The 23,966-nt window shown below is 46.2% G+C and overlaps 1 protein-coding gene across 1 annotated transcript; it reads right to left on the reverse strand.

Annotated features, from left to right (window-relative positions):
* Positions 1-936: 936 nt before the first annotated feature.
* Positions 937-22,860, reverse strand: Rab1 (RAS oncogene family member Rab1). Its single transcript, XM_084582336.1, has 7 exons — positions 22,690-22,860; positions 16,605-16,677; positions 15,160-15,207; positions 14,416-14,463; positions 13,753-13,848; positions 12,417-12,548; positions 937-3,525 (listed from the first exon to the last, which is right to left on the reverse strand). Exons 1-7 carry the CDS (start codon positions 22,710-22,712, stop codon positions 3,325-3,327), a joined length of 621 nt encoding a protein of 206 aa, XP_084438462.1. The 5' UTR covers positions 22,713-22,860; the 3' UTR covers positions 937-3,324.
* Positions 22,861-23,966: the final 1,106 nt, after the last annotated feature.

The following is a 23,966-nucleotide window of genomic DNA, read 5'->3' on the forward strand; positions in this document are numbered from 1 at the left end:
CTTCAAAACCTTGCACCATTCACTCAACTCAAATACTGCACAAAAATGCGACTTCGAAGTCTACACGGCCAGGCGACAGGGGGGGGGGGGGGGGGGGGCGAACTGGATCCTGGACTAGAATGACCGACCACCGAATTCCCAATCTCTCCTGCAAACTGCTTTTACTACTACCACGAACATTGCAGCTATTGTAGGTTTGGTAGCCTGAAACAGTATCAGAATGCATCGAATTAGAGCTCGAGCAAATTTCACGCTGCGTCCGATGTCTTACGCTGAACTCCAAAGCAGAAGCAAAAAAAAAAAAATGAAACCTCCCGGCGTGGTGACAGCAGAAATGCGCGCTTTCCGTGGTGGTGACAAAGATTTATTTCTTTTAAGATGTTTGGACCGAGGCCCTATAGGAGCGGCATCACACCACGCAATCAGGAGCGCGGTCAACCGATGGGTATCATTTCTGGGGACCTCACGTAAATCCCTGCGGGGAATTCGCGGTAACACAAATAAAATTTACGATGTCTGACTGGCAACAGCAAGCCATTTCATAGATATTTTGCGGTGTGAAACAGAATGCATCGCTGAAACGTTTTAACGCGAAATGCATTAGCAGCCATCACCGATCCAGTTTATCACAACTCCATTACATACCAATTTACACACCCTCCCTTTTATGTATACAAGGTGCTGGATCAGGGACGCGGGATGAAAGGCAAGCGCAGGTCAGTCTGCTGCCTCCCCTAGCAAGACTACCACCAGCCTGGGGGGCAAAGCGTGGCGAGATAAGGAGGTTGTGCTACACTTCTGTAGCGCCATGATGGTACTGCATCGTTTTGTATGCTCTACCTAGTGCCGCCGCCGCTTTCGCTCTAGTCTTAGATGTATCAACTCTATGCCACCAGCCAACAAGATGCTCAATGGGGATAGAAAGACAAGAAAACGCCCAACAAAGAGATTTCTTTTAATACGCTTCAAATATACACTAAATCATACACTTCTCATCACGTTCGACTGGCCGAGCTCAGAAGTATCCGAAGGAACACGAAAAAAAAAACTGATGGTGTCAGCGAGACACTCGAAAAGCTCTCGCCACCCCCATCAACCGCACCGTTAGCACAAACAAAAATCTAACACAGCTGGCAAATCACAACTGTGAGACTGAAATCTCTTCCCTCGGCTAAGGCAGCAAGTGCCCACGCACACAGAAAAGGTGTCGCTTGGCAACACACGGCACCTCCCTTGCCCTAAGTTTTCTTCGTGGGACGGCTAAACCCTCTAAAAAAAATTGCCAAGGAGCACTAGCTCTGGCTGGTAGCTCCACAACGCACCACACACGGCCCATCCGAGTTTCGAATCCAGAAGATTTCAGAAGATTCAATGTGAAATAAAAAATCTGACATTAAAAACCAGCACAATTTGAAGGGGGAGAACGAAGCTTACATGGACAGCCTACGCCTTCTTATGTACATGTGGAGGTCATGCCATATACAGCATTATATAATATATATAAATGTAAAGCGGTAGTAATACAGGCACTCACAAAAAAAAAAAAAAAAAGCCACTCACTAAGAGAAGACAGCCTTTCAAAACTCAAACAGGCCCAGCGCTAAAGCACATTTGCGAAAAAAAAAAAAAAAGACACCCAGGCCTGACAGAAGCTAGGCAGCATTCCAGCAATGTCGAGCAAGTGCTTTGTTAGCGCCTGTTATAGTCTGGTTTTGCTGCTTCAGCTGCAGAGATAGTCTTGTATGCGGTTTTATCTTCCCACAGCTTTCTCTTGTCGAAGTGCACATCCACGCAGAGTCTCCCACTATGCACCACCGATTCCCCACCCCGCAAGTGTTTGGAATGCTACAGATAATTTTAAAAAAGGAGGGTGAAAATTAGAGCAATTCTAGCAGTTCTCCCACTCTCCGTTGAACAATAAAAAAACTGCCGCCACTCAACACAGAAGCCCAGCTTCAGATTACAGCTCAATCTCCAACTAAAAAGCCTAAGGCTTGTCCAGCTCGACGCACATACATCAAACCCTTCCCCAAACAGCGCCACTGCACCCTTAACCCTACTACTCTACCCCATTTTAAACACTGACGAGAGGTACACACCGGATGTGCACTGGATCTCTTATGAACATACCAAATGTGAAGCTCAGTTTCCACTGTCTAGTTCTTGATGAAGCTGCATTTTTCAGCAATACGCTGCACACACGGGCAGTATTTGCAATCAAGGCCTTGTACACAAGTATCTGTGGCAGAGCATGCACCTGAACCACTTTAATTGCTGAAAGGACAAACATTCTAAGGCGTGCCTTAGCAATAAACCGTACCTGCTTACTTTGACAGAACAGCAACTCAAAATTGCATGTCATGAGAGGCTTCGCTTGCGTTTCAAACAAGGGCAGCAATCACAAGATCAACAAAGACTGCCGGGGAACAAATTAAACAACTAATAATTTCGTCGCTTTAGTTTATGAGGTAAAGGAAAAAAAAATAATGTTAAAACAGTCTCCGCCTTTTTTTACAAGCCCACCACACAAGTCCAGAAAAGTGTGGGCGGTGAAGGGTGGATAGGGACAGGCGGAGGACGCAGGGTTCCAAAGAGCACACACTCTTCTTCAGCTCCAGTCCACGGCATGGCAATGCCTCCAGCAACGTATCAACATACATACAAGAGAGAGAAGACCCTCATTTAAAAAAAAAATAATAAAGGTGGTTATTCGAGAAAGGCAGACAGGAGAGGTAGCCACCAATATGGAAGGGGGGGGGGGGGGGGGGGGGGGGGGTGCGAGGCAGCCGGGTTGCAGCAATAGGTCGGGAGGGGCACAGCAAAAACTGCACAGGTCGCGGCACAATCTCGGACACCACAGACTCCTAACACACGGCCGATTTTGCAAGTAAGCGCAAGTTTTTTCAAGCCAGAAAAAAAAAAGAAAGGGTGAGAAATGTTGGATCCTAAAAAAGAAAAAGATGCAGTTTACGGTGTCAATGTTGCTATCTTAGAAGGAAACAGGCATGTGTGACAAGAGAAAGCTGCTGAGGAGGATGGTTGGGTTGCGGTGGTGGCAACGTGACTGGATGACACGAGAGACCTCCAGGGAAGTTCCCCGTTTTTTCACTCCTCCCAGGCTCCTCAACGCCCTCTCCATGTCGCCCTGCTTTTTCGCAGGGGCCACAGCTGTCTCTGCACATCTGTGTGTATGTGTCACACCACTGAGCAAGGAACCAAGGTGAGAGGGAGAGGCAAAGCTGGGTCTCTCTCTCTCTCTGGAAGAGTGGCCAGCAGAGGGGGGCGGGGATAGTAAAGTGGGCGGGGGGAAACAGGTCTTCAGGATTAGCAACATCCAGATCCGCGTGGCTGAACAGGCGTCCCCGGGTTGATCTTGCCACTGTCGCCACGCAGGTTCGCCTCTGTGGTTGGGGGCCCCATGCGGTTCTTGATCTCTGCCGCCATCGTCATGAATGCCTGCTCCACATTCGTGGCATTCTTGGCGCTCGTCTCGAGGAAAGGAATGCCCAGCTGGTCCGCAAACTCCTGCAAAGGCCAGCACGAGCGGTAAGGAAAAAAATGGCGCAAGCTTAAATCTACTGTAAACATGGTTGTAACGAACGTAAGCACCTGCCGCGGTGGCTCAGTCATTATGATGCTCTGCTACTCAGCCCGAGTACTCTGGTTTAAACCTGCTTTACTCCAATGTTTTTATGTTTTAGTGTGCAAACACTGCATGCAGGCTAGCTACATAACCACAACAACTAAGTCTGCGGTAACGCAGCACGCCTGCTAAAACACTGGCATGTATATCTGTCTCGACGATCGCAGCGCCCGACTCATGTGAAGTCACATGTCAGTATGTATGTACGCCAGCACTGAACAAATAGTTCACTCCCTGGCATAACTTGCTGTTGACGTTATAACTGGCGACGAGGATGGGATAGACTCAGCAATTGAACAATATGTGCAGAGATGCAAAATCTGCCAAACAGTTCAGCCAGCCTCCCAGCCGGTTCCTCTTCCACCATGGCAATATCCTGAGCACTGTTGGTCACGCGTGCATGTGGATTTTTGCACAGAAAGAAAAGACCGTGTTCCTCGTACTCGCAGACTTGTTCTCAAAATGGATTGAAGTGCAGCCAATGTAGTCAACCTCTGCAGGAAAAACTATTGAGAAACTTAGGGGTGCTTTTACCGCTTACGGCTTCCCTGAAGTATTGGTGAGCGACAACGGGCCCCAGTTTACCTCAACTGAGTTCGCTGACTTCCTGAGCGTCAACGGCGTAAGGCACGTTCCTACCCCCCCTTATCACGTAGCGTCCGTCCAACGGGCTGCAGAACGAACGGTACAAACCGTGAAAAAGGCCTTGCTGAAGCAGGTGCTTGAAAGTAAGGTGTCCGATAAGAAGCTGACGGTGAAAGAAGAGATAGCTTCCTCATGGCCTATCGTAACCAGTGTGACGGCCAAGTCACCCCGCAGAACTTTTTTTCAAGCGCCAGCCGTGCATAAAACTCTCTACTGAAACCAAATTTCGCAAAGACCATGCAGCAAAAACAGGAGCAATTGAAGGCACAGCGCGATTTGGTTCGTGGGCAAGAGCGCACGTTTGTGGTGGGCGACCGTGTTTTTGTGAAAATTGTGCGAGGTGAGTGTGTCGCCTGGGAAGTTATGTCCCAGGTTGTGAGTGCTGTGGCATACTGGTGAAAGAGCACGATGAACTTCGCTTCACGCATGCCGATCCCCTGCGTCCTCTGCACGCCAAACCCAGCGCGACTCCATAGCACTCGAATGAGGGTGTCAAGCCAACCCAACAGGAAGAGGTGTCGCCATCCCGACATGACTTGAACCTATCGTCACTGTCTCCATCGGAGCCAATCAGCGGCGCAGCCCTAGCGCCTGACATCGTAACCCAGCCGGAGCCTGCACCGTAGGATTTGGAGGCTCCCGTGTCCAACGCCATCCAGACAGGAAGAGCAGCCAGCGCTAAGTAGAAGTGCTCACGTGCGCAGGCAGCCAGACTGGTTTCGACACGAGAACCTTGGGTGATGGCATGTTATTTAATTGAGCGGGAAGGAGTGTGTTAACGCAGCATGATTGCTAAAACACCACCATGTATATCTGCTGCGGCGATGCAGCGCCCGACTCATGTGATGTCACATAGTATATATGTACGCCAGCAGTGAATAAAGTAGTTCACTCCCTGGCATGACTTGCTGCTGACGTTATAACAGTCCTAGTATGATATTGCGTCGCCTTCAAGGTCATTCGCCGACCCCGGGCAAACTAGGAACTTGCAGCCTGAAGAGTACAGCTCCAGCTCTAAAAAAAGGCCCCAAATACTGAGCCGAACAGTGTGACATGCGCTTTGCATTCTTGGATATTCATGCTCTCCATTTCGGTTATGCCAGGGGAGGCCGAGGAGAGGTAGGTTTTGGAACAGAAGGTCCGTTCTGAGGCAGCATTAGAGCAGCAGTGACATGATCGTGCTGGAGCAACTTCCAAAGCGAACGTGACAATCTCGATTAACCTGGGCTCACATTTCTCCAAATATGAACATGGATGAAAATTTTCACACCACACAAACTTCAAAAGGGCAGTGTGATTGTCCCCATTTTTACCCCAAATGAATTCGAAGATGACGTTCCGTTAATGGGGTTCGTCCCAAGGCGACTCAGGCTCCTAGAGACACCATAGTGGAGGAGGGCTCCAGAAGTTTCGACCACCTGGGGCTCGTAACGTGCACTGCCACAGCACAGCACACTGGTGCCTTGCCTTTTGCATCCATCGAAAAGCGATCGCCGCAGTTTCGACATGGACCCACATCATTGGGCACAGCAGTCCCCTAACCACTGCACCACCGCAGGGACTGTGATCAGTTTGGATACATGAGTATCAAACCGATGAAAGTTTGAAAAGCATGCCATCAGCCCAGGGTCACTGTTGGAAGGGATGGCTGGGAGAAGGGAGGGTGAAACCCCATTTAAATCCTGTATTTGAAAGTTTCCACGAAATATGATGCTGAGCATGGTTTACTTATGTCAAATTTCAGAGAAGGGCGGAGGGTTGGTATCACCGGAAGAACAAGAGCAAGAAGGCAGCAATGGGTGTTTTGAGGAAATGAAAAGGGATATACTGGTTCGTAACCAGAACATCGGATATAATGTAGCCATATATAATGCAACCAAGGGTGGCAACCCCATTTTCGTATTCGCATACATCACACGTTTATGTGTGAAGGCCGCAGTGGGAAATGTTAGTAGTAAAAAATTATTGCAACACTGAAGCAACATCACCGCAGCATGTGCATATGACAGATCTTTACGGTGAGGCAAAGTTCACGTTCGCCTTTGCCTAAAGTGACAGTACCGTCACACACCTTGCTTTCAAGACATCAACGCATTGACACTGATGACACCTGTGTGTATAGCCTGCAGCGGCCGCAACGTCGTCATTGTGAGGGAGGATATCTAGTTTTCATGTTGTTGCTGAAGTTTTATTTAATTCCCATCTCCTTCTGCACCAAATTTGCATTATGAAACATTGCAGAGTCGCATTGGACATGGCGGCTGCCCGGAGTGCTTTCAGTCGTTCGTGACCTCGCTGGCCTGCTAAGGCCAGACGTGCAAAAGATCACCAATCACCAAAAGCATTGCTTTTCTGAAAATATTTTTTTTATAATCTAGAGGTTCTGAAGAACCAATTTTTGAAATGTTATGGTCCTCGGAATAGTATTGCATTATTAGATTTTGAAAACAGTAGCACGACGATTTTCACTCGTAAGACCACCTCAAGATTGATCGAATTGAACCTCACATCCTGTGGCAATGGCGCAGCAGAGCGCAGCCATATTTGTAATCATTCAAAAGCTGCACTCTTCTACTTTCCGCTTCTGGTGCGAAACAGTTCTCAGTCCGGCAACAGTGGAGCTAAACCACTGCAAAAAAATACTAAAATCTCGGCCTGCCTTGAAGCTTTTGCACCCCGTGGTGGACATCCCGCCTCCTGATTGGATACCGGAAAGCATCGTCAGCTGACATTTTGTCCTGCACTGCGTTTCTCTACCACGAAGTCTCATGCTTTCGATAAAAAAAAAAAACAACGGCAGCTTCGGACGCACAAAGGGCCATTGGACCCATCAGCACCAGTGACGATTAGCCCAATGAGACAGTGCAGTGTGGACACAAAAGGATCGGCAGAATGTAATGCGCTGGCACCCGGCGAGGCGCCGAGGAGTATGCATAGACACGCCACTTCTTTCTGAAGCCAAAAAATGGTAATTCATCTTCGCATGCAAGATCAGCGAAGGCTTTCTGCGATGTCCACTACCCGCCGCAAGCAATCTCTGTGGGGGGGGACTTCGAAGAAGCAGCAGCAAATGAGACTATTCACCACGCAACCTGAAAACTTCAAGCGAATGATAGAAAACAAAATGAGGGAAAGAGATTGATTGCGATTATGTGCATGGCGGCTTCTAGCATAAGATCCATCGAAATCTAAGCTTCAATTTACAATAAATAAACAGCTTTTTTTGAAACTTAATTCCTTGTTTTCCCAAAACGGAATTGTTTACTGCACATACTGTTGCCCAAAATATCTCCAGATGTAGTGCTCACATGTGAACTGTTGCATGTTAAAGCTGATAAATTACTCTGTTCAATAAGACCTACACTACTTATTTCCACTTACAAATTTAATTAGCCATAAGAATTGCGCATTGAAATTTTTCACATTTCAATAGGAGCATTTGAAAGTACAGCTTTTTATACCAGGGAAGCAAAAATTAAAAGAGCGTTATAGTTATATAGTTTCACTGTCTGGCTCTTGTAGAATGCGCACACATCAAATTGTTAACCATTTGTAGGAAGGAAGTATTAAGAACTTGCACTTAATGATTAGTCATAAACTAATGAATATTTCAAAACTGAAAAATGATAGGTAAGAATAGATTGCACATTTATGTTCAGCACACAAACACATTAGGTAAGCTGTTTCCATCCATTTACAATAGAAATTAGTTAAAACCACAGGGTCTCCCGTTAAGCACTGTCCAAGGCATGGTGGTCTGCAGCAGACCATTATTAATACCTTCCAAAGAATGAAACACTTGTAAATAAATACTTTTTGTCACACTTGCCGCTACAGGCAAACCTCAGCATTGAACTGAACAGAGATCGAGGTGCACCATCGCAGTGTTTGTGGAGTGGAGCCGATGATGGGAACGTCATGCAGCCAATTACAGCTCGCTTCTTGGTCACATGCGCTAGCTCGAGGAATAGGGATGAGCTTTGACTTTTTTTCGACTACAATGTCACCACCGCACTTCCTGGGCAAAATTTGCAGAAGAAAAGTTGCCGTTTCTAACGAAACCAAGATCGACACAGCCGCATGCCCAGAAAAACAGCTACACGCAGCTGCAAAATGTCCTAGCACGAGATTCAGCACATGTTGATGTTATAAATCAATCCTGCAGTCAACATAATGCCTAGAGAGACTGTAAACTTACCTTGGGAACTAATCGAATATTAGCTGCAGATTTGAAAAATGCTAACAAAAAATCCCACTTTTTGAGATTCATCTCAAACTCACTGTACCCCCCCGAACTCCGATGTACCTGTTCCTTCCGCATTTTAGTGCACAATTTGAGATTTTGTTGGTGGCGGACTCTCTAATGATAGGCCTGAACAGCTCGAGATTGCATCATAACTAAAGTCTACAACCGCTTTTTCGGACTAGGAATCGCGAGAACACCCGGCGAAAAAACCACTTTACTGCCGCTACGGTGGAAGAAGGTGTCAGAGCAGTCTGATGCTTGACAGCCTCGCCGTGCATTGTTTGCAAACTATGACGCCCACCCCATACATGTTATATGGAGGCTTGCCTAGTGGCAGTGGAGCCGCGGTTGAATGCGAATGAACACCGAAAAATTGAGCAATCGGTCGCGATGCGTCTGAAATTTCGGGAGCTCTTTTAGGTTAGTTGTATGGAGCAAATTTTTTGTCATCAACTGCGTAATATTCTAGTTTTTCCCAAATTCTCAAGCTTGACCCTCATGTTCTGCACAATGGTGAGAGGAATTCAGTTCTAGCGTCAGCTTCAAATAACCGCTGTCACCACGATACACGCTCAGTACACATCCACACATGCCAAATGCAAAATGTCGGCCTTTTCTCGATGTCAAGGAGCCAGGAAATTCAGACGTATAAGATCCCAAAAACGACTAAAACTTTGATAGTGCCACGACTTTAAGCACACGAGAACAGTAACGTTACACTATGGATTGCATAAAAGAAGCCTAGCTAACCCTAAACATACATGCAAGCAATTGCAACAGCAAACATAACATGCACAGCAACTTTGGTTTTGGCTTGATTTGTCTTTTTGACTGGCCGTTTAGTTGATGCCAATGCGCCAGAGCGGCGATCAAGAGTGATAGTATTAGCGATTAAGACGCAGATGCAAATTCCACAGCGCCATTTTCGCAAAAACTATTTCTGTACGGGGAGAGGCAACTTATAAGGAGATATCAGACATTGATCGCACGAGCAGAAAGTTCAGTGAGAAAAATCAGTTTCCGAAGCGAATCTGGAAGGTTGGCAGGTACTTTCAATGCAAATAAGGCAAGACAGCCAATTTATCATTCCATCATCACACTGATGCCAATAACAATACCATATTCCTTAATTTTTCACTCAATCTCAATTAACTAGGCGCCTTCATTTGGCCATACCTAGCAAGCGCACATCTTTTAGGACAAACTCCAGATAAGGTGACTAAATTTCATGGTCAAGTTCATCAAAAATGTTGCTTATACTTTGCGCGATATTTCACACTTTAATCAGGAACTGTTGCATGCCCCTTAGAAATGTGTTCATTTTCATGAACAGTATTTTGGACTATGATGTCCAAAAGTAAATTTGGTGCTAGCAATGCAGTGGAGATCGTTTCTTGGCAAGAGGCTCTTTTTTTTTTTTTTACACCACATAGATGACAGTGGCCATCGTTATGTAAAAACAAGCGGTTTTGCACGGCCATGAAGAAAGGTAGGCGAAGCAATCGTTCGGGCAGACCAGCTTGGCTCTGCTTACCACTGCCATTTGAGGCAGTGGCAGTAAAGGAATGCTCGCCGTCATCACAGTAGCCTACAAAGAGCGCGTAATTGGACTGAAAATGAAACGTGAGCCTGCCGCAGCTTGCTCAGACGCCGCCACCGTCGCCCGCGGTGAATAAAGTGGAGTGCGGGGGTTGAAACGGCGCATTCACATTCCACTCGTTTTTTTCCCGTGAGTTCCATTTCGCGGGCTTTGCTGCCGTCGTTAGCCGTAGAGACAATGTTCCAATGTTCCTGCTTCGCAGGGCGCATGCATTCGCTCATGGCCCGAGCATGACCTGCAACTGCATCACAGTACGTTGTGAAATGGCATGGTCATGAAAGCATTACTGGCAGAGATATTCTAGCTGGAAGATTGTACAGTAAAATCTGTGATATGAATCGGCCAGAATGCATTGTGTACAATGTGCAAAATTTCGAATGATCCGAACACCCTCCCGCGCCACTACGGATGATACGAACGCGCGAACTGCGACCACAGCCTTGAGCACCAAAAACTGCCCGCACATCACATGCTTCCGAGCGATTTCACATCTGCTGCATTGGCACCAATCAGTGCGCATGCACTGGCAGCCGCGCCCGCGTTATCGGATCTGGACGGCACGCGGAAGATCACGCCATGCTATAACTGCCTATTATAGACATATAAATGAAACATGGGGAACGGCAAAATTTGTCATTTATAAAGCTGATTTTTTTTCCAAAAAAGTGATCTTTATTTAAGTTCACGAATTTTTCTGACTGTTCAATTATTTGGACCATTTTCCGGGTCCTACAGAGTCCAAAAATCTCACTGACTGTACACTGAATTTCGTGAGGCTATAAATTACAAAATCAACATACTACAAAAACTATTCTCAGCATTTCGTTCTTCACTCTTTACAAACCATGATCTTACCACTTAAGCATCATAATATGAAATTTTGTTTTAATCAGTAGGCAAATTACTGGCCTGAAGCAAAAACCATGACGTATTTGAAACTGGTGAGGAAATGAATAAGGCTGTGCATTTTCCTGAAAACCTCAAAAAAAAAAAAAAAAAGAAAAGAAAAAAAGAAAAAAGTTCATATGTACCACCACATAGAACGATGCCAAATTTTTGGATGCACATTTCTCTGGACAGTGTGCACAACAACAGTGCACACGAATAAAGTTGATCTACACCAGCTAAATTGTCTGTGATCAAAGTTTTAACCACTGCACAACATCGCGACAAATGAGTTGAGGAAAACAAAAAAGAAAAAGTCCCATGTAATTTCTGCTTATTCAAGCATGTTAAACAGCTTACTAGTTAACATTATTACCTGGTTTTCCGAGTGAGCCAACATCGGTACAACTGAGCCACGGAAGCAACGTTCACATCTCAAAAAGCCACTTTTTTTAAAGCTCGCAGCGCACTTCCTCTTAACAGCTACACACTAAAGGGTCTTAACAAAAAAAAAATTACAAAACGACTGCAGATTTGGAGCTGGCCAATTTTGATTAAGGTCATGTAAAAAAAAAAACCACACAAAAGGAACTGAACACTCAACTAGTTTGGCAAGTGCCGCACCATATGCATGTAGCATGCATCTAGACAGAGAGAACTTGATCTCAGACAGCCATGGGAACGGTAGAATGGGTTTGTAATCACCTTCAATCATTCCCAGAATGTATGCGTCATCATGCCAAGTCCTCTCCACCATCACATGTTAGACGGGAGAAGTAGCTGTTCTGCCATGCAGGCACTCCTTTAACCTGGTGATGAGGGCTTTGAATATGTTTTCTTTATTAGCATTTAAGTGCAAAACAGAATGCAATTTCAAATATGCATTTGTAATCCAAATATCTCACCAGAGAGAGGATATGTGGCAAAATAACAGCCATTACCCAAGTGCCATTACGATAATTCCCCATTAAGACCACTTTACGGAAGACATTTCAAAACATTCCCTGCCCATGCTGAAGCCAAGGAATTTTCTGTCATTTTCTTGATCATAAATACCTTAAGTCAGAGAAAAAAATTTATGTGGCAGCAATTAGTCGAAATTTGACCCATTGTTAATATGTGGCAATTACGGAAGAAAGGAAAGCTTTAGGATGTGCGATAGGCCCTTCGAAAAATGTATGCATGTTCCTAAACGAGGACTTTTTCAACTAGGAATAACTATAATTGGCCGCAAGAAACGACTTAATTAGGAGAGCTATTTTGCCATACCTTCTCTAGATGAAACCTTTGAAATGTATATGCACATTTGAAATCGACATTCTATCCTGCACTTGCACGCTAAGCTTCAATGAGATATGAAGACCCTCATATCCCCTGTAGACAAGGATTCAACTTGCCTTTGCTGTCGTGTAGTCGACCACCTTCTTCGTCGTGAGGTCGCACTTGTTGCCGACCAGGAGCTTGTTGACATTCTCGCAGGCGTAGCGGTCGATCTCCTGCAGCCACTGCTTCACGTTGTTGAACGACTCCTGCGGTGACACCACACACCAGGGTTGAGGAAAAAGGCAGCACACACTCCTCAAAACAGAAAAACCACCTACGATGCGGTCGCCCCACCTTAACGAAATTCGATAGAAGTCAATCGGTGACAGTAACAATTTTTCAATGTTGACAGCACATTCAGAAAACATCACGCAAGATGAAGGAACAGCTTCAACTATTCTGTCTGTCAACATCACTCAGCACCACGAAGACCAAAGATACACAGGTGCAGAACTACAAAATGCGTGGTATAGCAGAACCTCGTTCAAGTTAACTCGGATATAGTAGAAATTGATATAGTGAAGTGAAACTGAAGCCCCAGTTGATCTTTCATAGATGACTGTACATTCCAGGTGGCCTCATGTCAATGCCCGCTTCAACAAAAACGCCCGATGTCCAACAATTCATCCGTACAGTTAGTCTTGAGCAGATTATCTCGTAACCAAAGGCTATGGCAACTCAACCAAACACTCTCACATTGCTTTAACAAGGTCTATTGCAGCTTCAAGGTAAGGGCACTAGTGTGCTGCACCACTTCAGAGGCTACCCATCGTTATTTGAAGAAGAATGAAGCATTTGTTCCTGGTTCACCAACTTTCAGCCATCCAAGAAAGAAAAGACCATCACAGTGGGTCACGTCTGGATGTATCATCCCTGTTGGTGAACCCCGCCAAAACGTCCTTGTGCCAGCCTACACAAAGCACGCTGAGCATGCTCAAAAAAAAAAAGAACTGATTTGGCTGCCAAGCTGCACAGCACCTGATCGCCAAAAGGAACCTTCGAAATCTTTCCCCGAGCCAACAGGGTTACAATGGCTCAACAATTATGAACAGGCAAACTTCTGCGACTGTTAACACAAGCTGCTATAAATTGAAATCTCAATAGACTGAGTTCAGATTTCCCAACCGAAATCGCCAACCACCCAAGGTGGACCCCGAGGAAGAGCTAGAATAAATTTTTTTTTCGAGAAACGTACCTTCCACAAACGTTTATAGCCAAGGATACATTGCTATACATTTTGGTAGCTTTACTATGAAAAACTTATTCTGCTCAGCAGGTCAGCTCAAACACACGCTTTCGCACTGACAATACGAATAACAGCACACTACCTAACCCGCTTCTCTTAAATCTCCAGGAGCAGCACAATGCCTTCATGAAAACAATTTTCAGACACAAGGTTCAAACACGCACCTGGTCTGTGACGTCGTAGGCGACGATGATGCCATGTGCCCCCCGGTAGTAACTGGACGTGATGGTACGGAATCGCTCCTGCCCCGCTGTGTCCCACTGGAAGCATTCACAAGACACAAAGAAGCAGAATTAGAGCACACATTGTCATGCAGAACAATTTAAGACAGAAAAGCAGAAAAATAAGTTCATGATCATCAAAGACCGCATTCTCTAGCACAACAGCACTGTGCACCAGAAATCAACGAGAATAAAACCAAAAGCATCTCGAGCCCAATTATTTGAAAATGCGAGTTCAAATATTCACAAGAATGATGGTGCCTTTAAACTGCAATACAAACTCTTGAGAATTCCATTTAACTTCACGTGGCACTTACTACTGCATTAAGGAAATGAACACTGAATATGAAAGGCAGCAGCACAGGCACAGACATTAAATTTACAAGCAACCCTAAGCGGTAACTAACAGACACCAGCAGCATGGCAGACGAGTGGTCAGACATCCAAGGAAGAAAAAAATCACTGCATGTCATTTCAGTATGGTGTCATCATGTCACTCAAGCTGCCAAATGCTTTCTCTGCCATGAGACATGCACAGCAAACAAATTTCGTGTAGTTTGTGTACAGTTCTTACACCGTCAGCAAGCCACAAGAAGCAATACTCACAATCTGCAGCTTGATGGTCTTCCCTTCTAGTTCTATCGTCCTTATTTTCTGCAGGAAAAAGAAGCATGCTATTTAGGGCAATGCAGACGATTCCCTAAACGAGTAAAGCAAGAGAGATGCATTTTAACGTCTCCTGAGGTCAGAGCCATCGGTACAGAGCACCAGACAGTCAAAGTCCTGCACTTTGCTCTACCCAAATAAGTTAACTATTACTGACAAACCGCCAAGCGTACCCAACAACAAGATGCCCGAAAGAAAAAAAACAAATGGACTTAGCTGAAAACATGAGAGATGAAACTGAAGTTCTATGACACAAAGGAGTTCTCTTCATTGGGCGCAATAAATCTGCTGCTACACTTGTACCCCAGCAAAGCATCTCTAGAACCAACACCTGCCTTAGCCGTAAGCTAAGCCACGCAGCCCACAATAACAGTAGTCTGCACGAAACAGGACTGCATGAGCCAAGGCTTTCGTCTCAGACAGCCAAGGGAACAATGGCAACCAATCACAGGTAGTCATTGCCAAAACATTTGTGTGTCATCATGCAAAAACCTTGAGCCCTTGCAAACGTGCTCCCGTGAAGGCTAAATGGCAACCGTGGTGGTGCTGGTCACAGTGTTGATCAGTTAGCTGCTAGGTCAACGACCTCACAGTGCAAGCACAAAAACATACTGCTAACAGCCCCTTTGACGACCAACTGTCAAACCCTCGCTCCTACATCCAAACAAACAGAGAGCAACTTACAAAGTCAACTCCGATTGTGCTGATGTAACTTTCCGTGTACGTGTCATCCTGCAAGAGGGAAGCAGACAGGTCAAGACTGCTGGCGAGGCATGCAGGCCAGATGAGACGCCGGCTAGACAAGACTGCCAATTACGCCACTCAGACATCCAAGGAAGAATACGCAATCACCGACATTCACAAGAGGTAGAGTGTCATCATTCGTGGCTTGGCTCTGCGAAACGAACCTCGAGTGCAAGTTCCCCCAATAACAGAAGTCCACACCACAACTACCCGAGCCCGACCGAGGTGGAGTACAATCGCAATGTAACCGCAGCGTACTAACAGTTGATCTTTGCAAAACTATGGACATCCACCAGTTACTGCATAGCTGCCTTTGGACCAGTGTAGGCATTAATACCATGCGGCCCTAATTACAGGGAGGGCGCTGACCAAAAAGAAGGCTTCAGTAAGCTAGAAAAGACGACTAACTAAACACAGCAGTTTCCATTGCCAGCCAATTTTCTTGGGCACAATGTGTGTGTCGGCAATCAATTTTCTGGTGTTGACTCCACTAGGCCATGCTGCACGGCCATTCCAAGTGGCCAAACCCACCCTTTTCGGTAACGTGAATCAACTGGTGGGAAGATTTACAATAAATGGACATTTTGCTACCGGACAAATGCCACTATAGCTAGAAAGAACAAGAGAACTTTTTTAAACTGTGAACATTACCTGGAGAGTCTCAAGAGAGGACCTTCAAAGGCATCATGGACACCTAGGGCTGAGTACAAGACAAGCGCCCTAGTTTCTCCTATGAATTCAACGTGCCGCAGGGATCTTAGTTTCAGGCAAATTACAAACCCTGGTATGCAAACAAAGTGTTTGGAGACACATCTGCTCCCTGTCATGTGGACAGACCTTGCCGTCAATAATTTCTTTTCCCAGTGTTAAGCATCATACACTTTCGAACTCCTTCCACAATGCCCTTGCCTGTTTGATAAATAAGAATTTACTATTCTGAACCCATTCTGGCACTGCATAGAATGTTCATGCCTATGAAATATTAAGCATCAGCATTCTGCTGAAGAAAAACTAATAAAACTGGCTTTTTTTGCAGCCTGGATACTTAGAAGAAAATATTTAGGCCAAAAAAAAAAAAAATGAGCAGTACTTAGAAGTGTTGACTGCACCAAATCTGACTTAAGTGCAAATGTACAAGTTTACACTCGCATCCCTACAAGTGGCATTGATGTGCATAAGTAAAGCCATCACAAGAAAAAAACCCTCCCTTAAATTACACACTACGATAAGATATGCCAAACATAACTGACTCAGCACTGGACCTCCCATTCCACAACTGTACATTTCATATACCTTGGTCCTCGACGCACCGGTTTACGCATGATGCAGCCTACAAAGACTAAATGAATAGAACAAACTGAGGCAAAAGATGCCTAAACACTCACCGCAAACCTGAGCAGCAAACAGGACTTGCCCACTCCAGAATCGCCAATGAGAAGAAGCTTAAATAAATAGTCGCTGCAAGAGAAAGGACAGCGGCAATCAGTCAAAGCAAGGCGCGTAAGCACAACCTACAAGTCTAACCCAATGGCAAACAAGGAACAAGCCCCAATTGTGCAGCAAGTCAAACCTTATAGTCACTTCTTGGGTGCAATCTAGTACTGAGCATCATCTCTTCTAGATGGTTTCATGACACCAACACCGGCACAATATTCCAACTAGGGTTTTTCGCATTCACTGACTGCACAAACTCTGACCACTTCTTTGCTAGCCATGTAGAACCACACGCTGATTTTACCAACATGCATTGATCTCATAATGTAACTGCGTTAAGCCACTTTTCATTCATTCCATTCTGCAGAAAATAGAGATCTCAACATCATGAGCGAAGTAGCAGGTTGCACAGCCAGCAATTATTGGTCAGCGAGATGTGTGACGCGATGCAGGCTTTTGTAACATCTATGCAGGCAGTTTTTCACATAATGTGGTAGCTTACAACTGCGTTGCATGCTAACAAGTGTGTGCATGCAAACGAGGACCCCGCCAAGGTGACCCAGACAAGAGCCGTTAACACTGACACATTATACCTTAAAAAGAGAGCTTAAGTGTACCTGCTAAATTATCACAGCTGCCTGTGAAAGTAAAAACTCACACCTCACCATTCCTAAACATCGCTTCAGCTTTATGATGGCTTGTACATTTTACTGAGAAAGCTCTTGTAAGACGAATAGATCCACCATTCAAAATAAAGGGGTTTCATTTGATAGCTTGGAAGAAACTAAATGAACAGAAACACCTCTATAGCTGCAGCTAATGCTCCAGTTTCTAACGAGAGTTTTTAACACAGGTGTAACTAGCATCTTATTGAGATGACTGGCATAGGCATCCCTCCAATCTAAGGCCTCAAAACACAGCATGAAGGTGAGGCATGGTTATAAAACATTTATTTTGATGCAATGGAATAGCAAACAACAAAATATTCTGCACCTAAGAAACTAAAAAAGCTTCGCCATGGGTGCGAAATTGAAAATTACAGGACAACGCGCTTCTGAACGATTATTGAGTCCCTGGTTTTCAGGAAAGAAATTTGGCTTGTAACGCAACAGCATGAGTTCTCGGTCACCAGTGTAGTACAAAATTATCTGTGGCCATAAGCCTGCACTTTTAAAAACAATGAACAGGGCCGACAGAATGAAGGTTTGGCGTCGAGCTTGGCGCCCCCCTTTAAAGGATTGGAAGAGGGGGTGGGGGTGGGGGGGGGGGTATAATCAAGCTTCTTAACAAATTCAAACAAAATGGTGTGATTAATCATGTGGAAGGGTATTATTTCCGAATTTAACGCTCCGAATTTAAGAGGGCCTCACGTTTGGCAGAGTGTTGCTACTTTCAGCCCAGACTTGGTGCCCAATCCTGGTCTGAACTCTGGCTTTATAGTTTGCAGTGACCACCAAACCAGTGAAGACAAGATAAATAATAGTACTGTACGCATTTCATCTTGTCGTAACATTTGGTGCCAACTGTCAAACATTAAAAGAAAATTCCATCAGAGACAGCTTAATCCACCAAATCCAAAGTATCTGCGTGAGCATGTCAATCCAAAGTATCTGTGCGAGCATGTCTCATTCTGCTGTTTCGAACTGGAGGCTAGGGTTTCAATGCCAAGATTCAGGCAAAGATGAACAAAAACAAGTGATTGCAGACCATAGTGGGAGCATGCTACGAGATTTTGGAACAGCTTAACACACCTTAAGAAAGCAGTTACAGCAGCATGTTCTGGATACACTGTGCAAAATGAAGTTGACAAAAAAACAATGATACAAAGCACAGCACGAGCGTGTTGCAGTCAAACCAATGGGAGTTCAGCTGCAGATATGACGCAGTGCTCTCGTGCAGCGGGATAGAAGCCCTGCTGCGGCCATGTTTATTTTATTTCTTTCATGTTCAGAGATCACCGGACTGCACAAGTAGACAACAGCTTTTCGAGCGAGTGGAAGCGTTGGTGCTAGCATACTACAAAAATAAACAACTGCATCCTTGAAACGTGTGTAACCTTCAGGTTAGCGACCCCGACAGCCTGTCCTATTTATTGCCAACTCACGAATGTATCTGCTAGCCCTGCCTGCGGAGGCCTAAAGGAAAAGTGCCTGTATTACAGCTATATATGCATGAATATGAATGAGGATAGTTTGTACTGGCAGTTTAGAGTTCGTTGCCAAGCTTCAGACATCCAAGGAAGAAGAGACCATCACAGGAGGTCAAGTCTAGATGTATCATCATGTTGGCAACATCCATAAAATGCCAGTACCAATGCCATAGGGCAATATGTGAAACACTTCATTTTATACTTCCCAAGGGCATAAAATTGCCCATAATGGCCGAATGTGTGACATTAACATTAAGATAAAAAAAATTAAGCAACAACTATAATTATATCAGCACATGAGGTTAGGAAAGAGCAGGTAAAATACAGTGTCTATACTACAAAAGAATATGAGGGTAGAAGCCAAAACTTTCTTTGATTGCAAGCCAGATGCAAGTAGTAGAAATGCTGACATGAAGTGAAATGATAGACCACTAACCTTTTATCAATATTAGCTTTACAAGATAAGCTGCTCAATGCTTTCTAGTGCATGCCTAATCTCAAGGCACCTCCTCCCATTCTATCGAGAAGGCCTATCCCCATGTTAAGTGCAACAAATGCTTACATGCCTAACAATGCTATCAATTTTGCACCAATTCCAATGGGGTCAGAGTGCCATGTCCTTATTATCTCGAGAATGCCAGCCATCTGGAGCAAAAGCGCAACCCTGTGACGCTTCCCAACAGTTCCCCACCACACTTTCTGCTACAGAATGGTCAGGAATACACCCCAAACCCAATGTAGCCCATTCAGACTTGCAGGCTGTTTCTGCACACACCAACTGCATGGCAGCAAAACACCACAAGAATTGAGACATCTGAGCACAGCCCAAATCAAGCTGATTGCAAATAGTGGGCAGACTGCACATTTCCAATCGGATCCTTTTCTAAGGCAGGCACTTTTATTTCCACTCAAAACCAGGGCCGACATTTCTAAATCTTGAAACTACAATGCCTGCATTACAGTCAAGCCCACAACCAGTATCCATCAACAGACCTGTCCCTCCCAGCTGCATTGCTGGTGATGAACTAGGACTTAAAAATTCACATTTGCCTTCAAGCAACAGCAGCAGGCAATGCAACCGCGACCACCCTGTGGCCATCGTGCTGAATGGGGCGCAACACTGACAGCCCAGTGACTGGAAAGCCAACACTTCGCCATCGCACGCCCTTGTCCGCGGACACCCCCTTCGAAGCCCCCAGCGACCGCGCTCTCTGGACGCCAGTTTTTCCTTATCAGGCATAATGTCGCGTCCTTGTTCGGCACACGGGTGCACTACGGAGGGGCCCTGTTGACAGATAATCCGTTACGAAACCGCTGGGCGGCGATCGACGTCAAGAGCACGCGCCTGAGGCGTCACCTCGCGCTGCCGAACCGTCATCTCCGAATTGCTCATCGCCCGCTCGCGTCGAAGTCCATCATCGAACACAACTCGCTCAGACGACGCGGCGGCGGCCATGTTTTTTTTTTTTTTTCTCATTCTCACGACGTCGTCATCGCGGAGAGTGACGCAATGAATGATAGTGAAACCGCGCCGCTCTGATTTTTTGCCCTGCGGTTTTCAGCGCAACATTACTCAGTACGTGTTCACTCAGACGTGTGCGCAATCATCTTCCTGCAGGCCTCCACGCAATGACCGCCAAAGCGTGAGAAAGCGTGCGCGTTCCTTCAACGCCGCGTCAATGCCCTTACACGTCGTGGAGCATTCACACGTAACAGACAATATGTTAATGTAATGCACATGGCACTCGCAGATCCCTCCCTCGTCTGCATACAGCTGACGTCGCCACGCAGCAACCGCGTCATGCTTTCAGCTGCCAAAGGCATGAAAATCGCACAAAAACGGCAACAGGAAAAAGGAAAAAAAAAAAAAATATCGCCCTTGACGCTTCTGGTTCATTTGCAACGCTCCAGCGCAGGTGACCGCTACTGGCCGTGACGTCATCGCCGGAGTCTCGTCACTCTCGCCGGTTCGCGTGTCAGTTCCTTGAACCGGAGCATCAACTAGCCAGCACTAATTGGGCACGCACTAAGTGCCAGAAAGGATGCGCTGTTCCAGCAGCGGACCCCAGCTGTCACGGCGAGACATATGCATCTGCCATTGTGCATCGGGCGTGGAGATCGCCACAGTGAAGGCACTCAGTCGACAGTGCAGGTCACATTTTAGGCGACTAAATGCGTCGACAGCCCAAGAGGAGAAAAAGAAGGCGTCGCATTGCTCGCTAAGTTGCGCAATTCATCTGCCAGGACGGCGCCACGAAGTATAAGCTGCGACCACGCGAGCGCGAAGGCCGTTTCTTTAGGTTGCGTCACATGACTAGCGAACGACACGGGAGGTACGGCGTGCGACGAACGTATCTGCATCTCCGTGAAAAGCTAGAAGTTTCAAAATACAGGCGTGGGCCTGTCAAGTTTGCTAGCCCGAAAACTTTCGTGCTGAAACGCAGTCGGGCGTGACTTGGCAGTTTGGCCTCACACTATTTCACGCTAGTTACATCAGCAAGGCCGGTTTGACGAGTTGTCACAGCATCAGTCTGCTTTGCCCATGTTTCTGAGCACTGCGCTATGTAATGACTGATGTCTGCACAGGGCTACCACGAGGATCCAAGCAGCACGGCGAGCTTGCCAGACGAGGAAACAAAAACAAGGTCCCTGGAAGGACTTCGCTGAAAACCAGTCTCTCCAAGAACAGCCGCCTATTACCAACAAAAACAGAACCCGCACCGCTAGCTGAAATGATCACCTTGTGAAAAACGATAAACTAGGGCCGCGTGTTACTGCGGCGATGATTTTAACGCGGAACAAATTATCGCACATCTGCATCAGCCACCATGAAAAGTGGCGAATACAGCCACATACTAAACTGAGAAGGTGGCAATGGCACAAGAAAGCTACCTGAAAATGTGAATGTTCTCATCCTCCAACCTGCAAAGTTACAATGCAAAACAAAACCAGTAACGCCTTTCACCGCACTGTCAACGAAAGACAGTGTGAAACAATGCTGACGTTTGCAGCAGAGCTACACAGCACAACGCAAAGCGGCGTGAAGTATGCATGCAGCTCCAGTTTCAAGAAAAAAGCCCAGCTCAACGTTCACACGACAGCGACTGAGCACCACCCCGTTTTGGTTAGGCTTAGGGGTAAAAACAGCTGTCCGAATGCGATGGGTTGGTAGGCCACAAAAGTTTTGCCCTACCAGACAGTCGAACAAAGGAGCACTAGGACATGTTTCAACAAAGCCTGAGAAGCACCATCTCAAAAGCTTTGCGGACAATTCTCTTAGAATCAGAAACGCAATGACTAGCGCAAACTCATGAAACGCATCAGCAGGCATTTCTCATAAACGCATCCCCCACGCCGCCGCAACAAGTATCGTTATCGCCGCCTCTACAAGCACCGCTCACGCCCGCCCCAAGTTTTACACCGCTCTGCATACAAAGAAACTTCAGTACTGATTTGAAGCACGTAAAACACGTGCAGAAACCCCCGACTAGTGCAATTTAACGCCGTCAAGCAACAACATGCTTGCTAGGGAGTGTTGGGTAACGCCAGCCGCTAGGAACCCCGTGACGACGATGTTCCTTCAAATCAATGGGACCTTTCATACAGACTGGCGACGCACAGGGACGCTACGTTCTGCCAAAATCTTTCATCCGCACAACCACATAGGAGAAGTCTTGCCACGAAAATACGATCTTATGACACGTCTGGCATCCGCGAGCACTCCAAGTCGACGTGGAGACGTCACGGCTGCCTCGCTGTCGGCATTTTTTTTCTCTTGACCACCGCGACGTCGACCCAGCATCACACACGTAGGCTTAGCCGGCGACACCCCTGCACCATGCACGCACGAAAAACTCCGAAACACGGGAGAAGCGCGGGTCACTTACTATTCTGGATTCATCGTAGTCATTGTGTGGTTGTTGGGCGGCGGGTCGTCGGCAGAACTTTGGTTTGCTGATCTTGTGTTACGGCGTTTCTAGTGGGATCTGGCGATTCCGGAAGTTCTCAATATGGCTGCCTCCACCCTCTAGCCCAGCGGAATCTTGGGCCGTGGAATCAACGAATGACGTAAGCGCACGCGACGTGGCGAAACGGTGGCGCCGCCTCGGGATTGCAAGCCGACGTGTAAATCGCACAAATAAAAACGTAACTCTCCATTTTCTTAACCAGCAGCTCAAGTCTAAATAATAAATAAGAAAGTTTTATTCAGACACAAAATATTGCCTTTCTGAAATTACAGTGAGCTACAAAACATGGGGATGTCGCAGAGCGTCGCTAGGTGTTCAGTTTCGGTTTCGCTTGTGTTTGCTTTATGGTCATTCGTGTTATTGAGAGATGTCGCTGCATCCCTGCAAGCTCTTCTACTAGCTTTCGATACTCTTCTTTACATGCTAAGCCCTTGCTCACAAGCTCCGAATATAACTGTTCTCCGAAGGATATCTGACTGAAACCCAGTCAAGGTTTGGTTTTACCTGGTTTGGACTTTTAGCGTAGCGCGAAATTTGAATTGAATGATTTGAAAATATTTCACTAAAGGGAGAGAAAATGATCAGAACGTCATTTAAAAGGGCTTTGGGCATCCCCCCCCCCCTCCCCCTCCCCCCAACTCGTCGACAGAGAAGCCTCTAGCTATGGGAATGCATAATACCTGGGAAGAGATTACTAAAGCGGTCAGGGAGGTCCAGATCTGGCGGCTCAACTTCACTGTAGTGGGTCGAAAAATACTGCAAGAACTACAGCTTCAGTCAGGTGAGCCACCCTATGTCGTTGAACTCTTGGAGCTTGAGACGCGGAAAGTATTCAAAATTGCACCGATCCCCTAGAATATGCACCCGATTCATGACAAGGAACGAAGACAGCATAGAGCAAAACATTCCAAATAGCAGTGGTAGATGGGAACCACTTCCAGAAAGTAATTGGATCCATTAATACGCTTAGCGCCTTAATAGCTAAGAGGCTGCGATAGCGATAGCATGTACAGGTACTAGAGCCAAAACTATCCTCGCAGATAATAAGGCGGCTGTAAGGCAAAGGCTTAATTTCCAAGCCGGCGGCCAGTCTGCTGAGAAAGCACCCGCTAAACCGGGAGGTTTCAGTCATCAGGGTTCCAGCTCACGAGGGTCTACCAGGCAATGAGGCTGCTCATCGCCTCGCTCGAGATGTA

This window comes from Amblyomma maculatum, chromosome 10, assembly GCF_055883805.1.
Source record: "Amblyomma maculatum isolate TAMU_Amacu chromosome 10, ASM5588380v1, whole genome shotgun sequence".
NCBI classification, from domain to species: domain Eukaryota; kingdom Metazoa; phylum Arthropoda; class Arachnida; order Ixodida; family Ixodidae; genus Amblyomma; species Amblyomma maculatum.